Source organism: Symphodus melops (assembly GCF_947650265.1).
Source record: "Symphodus melops genome assembly, chromosome: 9".
Classification (NCBI taxonomy): domain Eukaryota; kingdom Metazoa; phylum Chordata; class Actinopteri; order Labriformes; family Labridae; genus Symphodus; species Symphodus melops.
This window is the reverse complement of record NC_136699.1, coordinates 20,679,471-20,686,330: the sequence shown is the minus strand read 5'-3', so window position 1 is coordinate 20,686,330 and position 6,860 is coordinate 20,679,471. Positions and strand designations below refer to the sequence as shown.

Here is a 6,860-nt window from a genome sequence, read left to right as displayed (position 1 = left end):
CGAGCCATTCACAAGCTTTGCTTTTCTCTCCCCGTCAGGAGTTGTGTGTCCTTCACTAGAGGTCAGAAAGCCTTCCATTGGCCATGCTGAGAACATAATGTCATAGGGGACAAATGGACCGTTTTTTTTTCTTACAATAAACTATTTAGATAAAGAAAAATGCATGAGATACTATCTCATTACAGTATGCACCTCCATCATGGCCTCACTCACATTTTACCACCAGTAGGGTCATGCATGGACAAGTCGCTGTCCATGGTGCTGAAAGGCTTGACAGGTTTACTGCTATGACCCAACAGGCCAATCACACGAAACCTTGTTTAGAGTGAAGGCCAGAGCCAGATTTCTGGAATAAAGATGTGTCTCCCAACTTTAATATATTGACAAGTTTCAAAGAGTTCTCTTCTTTTATTGGTCAGTATTTCATACAATTTCACTCCTGTTATACTCCATGGTACTAAATGATAACATACAGCAGGTTTACCTTTTCTCTTAGTCCAATGTTCAAGGTGCTACATTACTGGGATTGATCGTCAAAGCACTTCAAAAGGCAATCAAGCCCAATTCAGACCATTGTCTCATCTTTATTCGTCTAACCTCCCATCTATTCATTACAGCCCTTTATTGAAAGACCTTAGATAAGAGTTAGGAGTTCCCAAACTAGCCTTGATACTGAATTCATGGGGATTATCAGAGAAGTGCTTTAAAAAATGCACAAGCATTTCAACAGGGTTTTGGTGTTATTTTCTAAATGTGATGCTAAAACAAAAATGTATTTTTGGCATAGCGGCTCTTTTTTGTAACAATAAAATAGACATTGTCTGTATGCAGTTAACCCCATTTACCTCAAATTTAACGCCAATAGGAATACTTGTGAAGAAACTTGAATCCAGTTTGTATTTATGCATGCCTTTGTTGAATATGATTATGAAATACAGAAATGAATGGGCTTGTTTAAATAGGTCTGTCTAACCTCCTTCTTCCTGATCACACCCCCTCTTTTATGGGTTCTCAAATCATATAAAGAATGCATCTATATTACCTATAGATGCATTCCCATCATCCTTCAAACAACTAAATTGTATGAACATACCAAGCAAAAAATTATTTGGATAATAAATCTCTTGATCATATATTCGGTTATAGATTCATTTTATGCTTGTGCATTTTGAAGAAATTGTCCTTTTTGGAGCTTTTAAAAAATCTAATAATTGCTTAGATGGCATAAATGAACTAGCAATATGTTTTTTCCCTGATGTTTTCCTTCATTTTTTTAAGAAACAACACAAATAATTGTTAATGAACAACTAAGGCACAACTAAGACAGGTGTTGTGTTTCTTTTTCACATCTGTCTAGAACCGTTTCTATCATAATATCTCAGGTTGACCACGTAATTCTTCCACTAAAAGTCTGTCGCTCTGGTTTTATTAGTTAATATTGTTGTTCCTTCAATGACTTTTAGAAATCCTTGTTTAAAATTCAGTCATCATAGAACTTAAGCACTCGAACAAGATAAAGCTTTATTTTTAAACTCACATTGTAAGAATTGCAAATCGTTTCTCTACTCCAATAAAAGACAATGTTCTTATTGGAAGTGCATTGGCCCCTCCCACAAAGATACTGTTTATTTAGAAAAAAAAAGTTCACCCTTCTCCCCCATGTCCCTTAGAGTCCTAAAACAGGGACTGTCCAAGTTTACTGTCCATGGTGCTTAAAAGCACAAAAACTGTCCATGAGACACCCAAACCAATAAGAACCTGAAATACTTTTGTTTGTTTTCTCGTTATACCATTAAGCTTTTGTGCAGACACTAATTCTATCTATCTATCTATCTATCTATCTATCTATCTATCTATCTATCTATCTATCTATCTATCTATCTATCTATCTATCTATCTATCTATCTATCTATCTATCTATCTATCAATCAATCAATCTTTATTTATATAGCGTCAATTCATAACAGGCGTTATCTCGAGACACTTTACAAAAGCAGGTAAAGGACCTTACTTATGGCTATATTACAAGAGCCCAGCTTAATCCGTCATAGCGTGGCAAGAAAAAACTTCCTTTAACAGGCAGAAATCTTCAGCAGACCCGGGCTCATGATGGAACAGCCATCTGCTAAACTGTGCTGGGCTTGAAAATGGGATGGGGGAGATGGGACAAGATGCAGAAAGAAGAATAGGATAGGATAGGTTGGGGGGGGGGGGGGGTCTGGGCAGGCCATCCTCACCAACAGTCCCAAGGAACCTAAGAGAGCTCAGGAGCTCCCAAAAAAAAGGACAGGTTAGAATATAAAGATGACAAGCAGTAATAAGATATGAAAGCTGGTAGAGATAGAGGGAGAGAGATATAAGAGATCATGGTGCCAGTTCCCCTGGTAGTCTAGGCCTATAGCAGCATAACTATGAGCTGGTCCTAAGCCGGCCCTAACTATAAGATTTATCAAAAAGAAAAGATAATCTATCTAATCTAATCTAAAAGAGATCTATCTATCTATCTATCTATCTATCTATCTATCTATCTATCTATCTAGATAGATACTTTATTGATCCCGAGGGAAATTCGAGGGAAATTCATCTATCTATCTATCTATCTATCTATCTATCTATCTATCGCCTCAATTCGTAACAGGTGTTATCTCGAGACACTTTACAAAAGGCAGGTAAAGGACCTTACTGTTTGTCTGTTAACATTAACAAAAGAGCAGGTAACAAGACCATGCTCATCGTTGTTTACAAAAAGCAGGTAAAGGACCTTACTTATGGCTATATTACAAGAGCCCAGCTTAATCCATCCATCCGACTGTCTAGATGGGAGTTGCCTTGAGTATTAAGCTACTCTTAAGGTCAAACAGAAAACTCTGCGACATGTTGCAAAAACAGCGTTTTAGTCTTGAACGCACCCTGCTCGGAGTAGTCGCTTTCATTTTTTCCTCCTCTCTCCCTCTCTCATCTCGCGATAGAGCAGCTGACTGGTTTGACGGGCAGTCGAGGTTGCAGCAGGCAGAGGGAGACGGTGGAAGGTAAAGCAGGGAGGCTGCATCATGGCGGACAGAGACAGTGGCAGTGACCACGGAGGGCCCACCGCAGGCCCCGGCTCGCTGCCCCCGGGTGCGTTGGGTGCCATGTCACGGCTGCAGCACGACACTGAAGAGCTCGCTTCCAAGCGCGTCGACATCCAGAACAAGCGTTTTTACCTTGACGTGAAGCAGAATGTTAAAGGCCGCTTCCTAAAGATAGCCGAGGTCGGAGCTGGGGGAAACAAGAGCCGCCTCACACTCTCTATGTCGGTTGCTGTGGAGTTCCGCGATTATCTGGGAGACTTCATAGAACATTACGCTCAGCTGGGCCCGACTAACCCGGACATTGTGCAAGATGAGCCCCGGCGGGCGCTTAAGAGCGAATTTCTGGTGCGGGAAAATCGGAAATATTACATGGATCTTAAAGAGAACCAAAGGGGGCGGTTCCTGAGGATCCGGCAAACCGTTAATCGGGGACCCGGATTGGGAAGCGCGCAAGGCCAGACTATAGCTCTGCCGGCGCAGGGTCTCATCGAGTTTCGTGACGCTTTGGCAAAACTCATTGATGACTACGGCGTGGACGAGGAGCCGGCTGAGCTACCGGAGGGCACCTCGCTCACTGTCGACAACAAGCGCTTCTTCTTTGACGTGGGATCCAATAAGTACGGAGTCTTTATGCGAGTCAGCGAGGTGAAACCAACGTACCGGAACTCCATCACGGTTCCGTGCAAAGTGTGGTCCAAATTCGGCAACACCTTCTGTAAATATGCGGAGGAGATGAGGAAGATCCAGGAGAGAAGTAGAGAGAAAAGGGCCTCCGAACTGCTACCTGAGGGCCCGCTCGGCGGTGATGACGGCGAGGATGACTGACGCGGATCTTAAGAGAGTAGAAATGAACCAACCAAGAAAAAACTGAACTCCGAGTAAACGGGACTTTAAAGTGTAAAATAGAAAGAGATTTTCCAAGGGAATCACCCCACACACACAACCTCCACAGACATGGCAGCACTTCAGCTGTCTCCTCGCCCATTCTACTGGATGTCACCCCACTTACCACCCATTTAACAGTAAGCCGCTGCTATCAAGGATTGAACTGTAAGATATGAACTGTTTCCTACTTGATTTAAATGACAATGAAAAGAGTGTTTGTATCTCTATCAAATGACAGATTTTGCACACATCAAAGCTATTTCGATAACAATGTTGAAATGTCTTCAAACTGGTCACATGCTAAGTTTAAATCAAACATAAAAGCAGAGGTCTATTATATAAATAACAGTCTTCATGTAGAACGAATTTTGACATCCGCACAAAGAGAATATATTATAGACTTTATGAAACCAAAACGTAATATCAGATGTATAGTTTAATATAAAGGTACGCATAATGAACATGAAAGTGCTCTAAAAGTGTATGAATTGCAGAACGTAGCACCGTTAGCATGGGGTTAAGCTCATGTTTTGAAAATAAGCTTGGCAAAAATGGGCTATAGTTTTTAATTTGACCTTAAACATAATAGGCTTATGAAAGCATTTCTCATGATATTGTGAATAGTTGGAGACTCAACTAAATTGCCTATTTTGTGCACCTCAACAAATGGGATTAATCTCTCTGAACTTCTATACTAAATATCAACCCTCTTGCAACATGTCCATATAAATTTTAATGAAAAAAGAAAGTGCTAACTAAGGTGTAATAACTATGATTTTGTGAATCAGCTGTAAAAAAAAAACAAACAAAAAAAACTTTATGAAGATACCCACGTTTTCTGTGGGTTAAGTATTTTATTTGTTACTTTGTTTTTTCCTGGGGGGGCGGGCGGGGGGGGGGGGATGAGGATGCTAAAGGATAAGGTCCACATTTGAGAGCGCCAGGCGCTAAAACAAAAAGATATGTCAGGACAGCACGCAGCGGGGCAATGCATCCTCTCTGACATCATTACGACCCGTGCCTTATACACTCCACTCGTTTACGTGTTCTCACGTGGATGGTCTGTGACCTTGACACTTTTATTTACGAGTGCTGTTATTAGGCCGAAATACACTCACCCAGGCTGCTGCAGGATCACATCACTGCACTAAAATATGGGTGGCAACAGCAAAAGTATGCTGAAAGGCTGCTGGGAGTACAGGGGCTGATGATGATTGTTAACACAAACGGAGCTCTTATTCGATTAGGCCCTTGAGAAACATGAGGTGGTGCTGTACATGGGTACAATTATGAAACAGAAAGTGGGGGGCGGGGACTTAATATTGTGGCGCCCTCTGTATCCCTACCAACAACCCTGGCCTGATGGCCTCTCATGGAGTACAAATATGGTTCCCTGGAACAGGGAAAAGACCCAGGTTGCACTGCCTGTAGCTGCCAGCGCAGGATGTCAACATGGATGCTATCGAAGCTATATGCACCATATTTATAACAACAGCAGCAAAATAAATTCTACACCAGGAATAGCTGGATGAGGCTATGTGTCAGAGTTGAGAGTTGCAAGTTGCAGTTAAAAAGCCGGGCAGTCAGCCTGCCAGGCTGTCCCATGCTATCAGTCTATGTGCTGTCCAGTGGTAGTAGAGGCCTCTCAGTGCAGGGTCGAGGCAGTTTCTTTCTCTTTATGGTGCTACGGCCCATTGATTACTCAATGGGGTCTTGCTGTTTAGAATATGTAACTTTCACACAATTTTTTTCCAATCCTCTTTACTTTTGTCAAATTCCTTTGCTCCACATGATGTTGTCCACAAGGTATCAGGTTACTCCTTCCCAGGCAGAGAGGAGGCCACTGACTTGTGTAGGACTTTTCATACTAGTGTGCAATATTGTGCGAGTGCCAAACCCGGCATTGTATCACGTGTATACACTATTAAGGCAAAAATGTGTAGGCTATGTGTTCAGTAGATATGTGAAAGCATGACAATGAGGTCGTTGGACCTGCATTGTATATCCAAAATGTGAAGTCTTTCTTCTCATGCAGTGAAAAAAGGCAGACTTGTAGTGAGGTATTTTCCTGTCATTTTCTGTAACCAGTTGGCTGCCTTGTTTGTCTATCAGTATGCGTAGACTAGTTCAGGTGTTTTATGTCCCCCTATAAGTAAAACACTCATCCTTTCTCTGCTAACAAACAACACAAACAACAACAGCCATCACTTTCAGTCTCTTTCAGTACATTTTCATGCACATAAGTTGAGCTATAGTTAAAGCTTGATTAGGCCATTTAATTGAACTTTGGTCATTGTCCTAGAATACAAACAAAGGTAACTCTAGCGTTCCCAATTTAGATTCCTTCCACACTGTCACAACCCTGCGCAGGAACTGTAGAGCATGCACGAAACACCTAGGCTAGTTTTGGGCCCATTGAGGTGGACACATGCAAGAGTAAATCGACCCCAAACAACATCATCTAGGTGTGTTAGTCTGATTTTGAGGAATTCAATTTAATGAATCTCAGACTAACACATCAATATAAATTTAAAAGTCAAGATTTAGTTGGACTAACTCAATAAATCGACTGTTTCAAGAACATATAACGTACTGCTTGGTGTCCCTGCAGACTGATCTTAGGGCTCTGGTCTAGGCCAGGCTTACACAAACAAACAGACAAACACACACACACACACTCTCTCTCTCTGGCTTTCTGCCGGTTTATAGGCCTCTTGTTGCTATCTGAGTGTTTGGAGGCCTCTGAACTATTTAGAATGGTATCCAGAAGTCCTGTCCTTCTATGTCTATAATTTACAATGAGCTTGAGCTCTCTTACTCTTGCCCATCACAGGACAGGTGAACTACATTTCATTAAATTTGTCTAGTTAAATATGAGTTCCACCGTAAAAAACGAGTTTCATA

The 6,860-nt window shown here is 41.6% G+C and overlaps 1 protein-coding gene across 1 annotated transcript; it reads left to right on the top strand.

Moving 5' to 3' along the window:
• Positions 1-2,754: 2,754 nt before the first annotated feature.
• On the top strand, positions 2,755-4,623 carry purab (purine-rich element binding protein Ab). Its single transcript, XM_079352397.1, has one exon. It carries the CDS (start codon positions 3,051-3,053, stop codon positions 3,894-3,896), a length of 846 nt encoding a protein of 281 aa, XP_079208523.1. The 5' UTR covers positions 2,755-3,050; the 3' UTR covers positions 3,897-4,623.
• Positions 4,624-6,860: the final 2,237 nt, after the last annotated feature.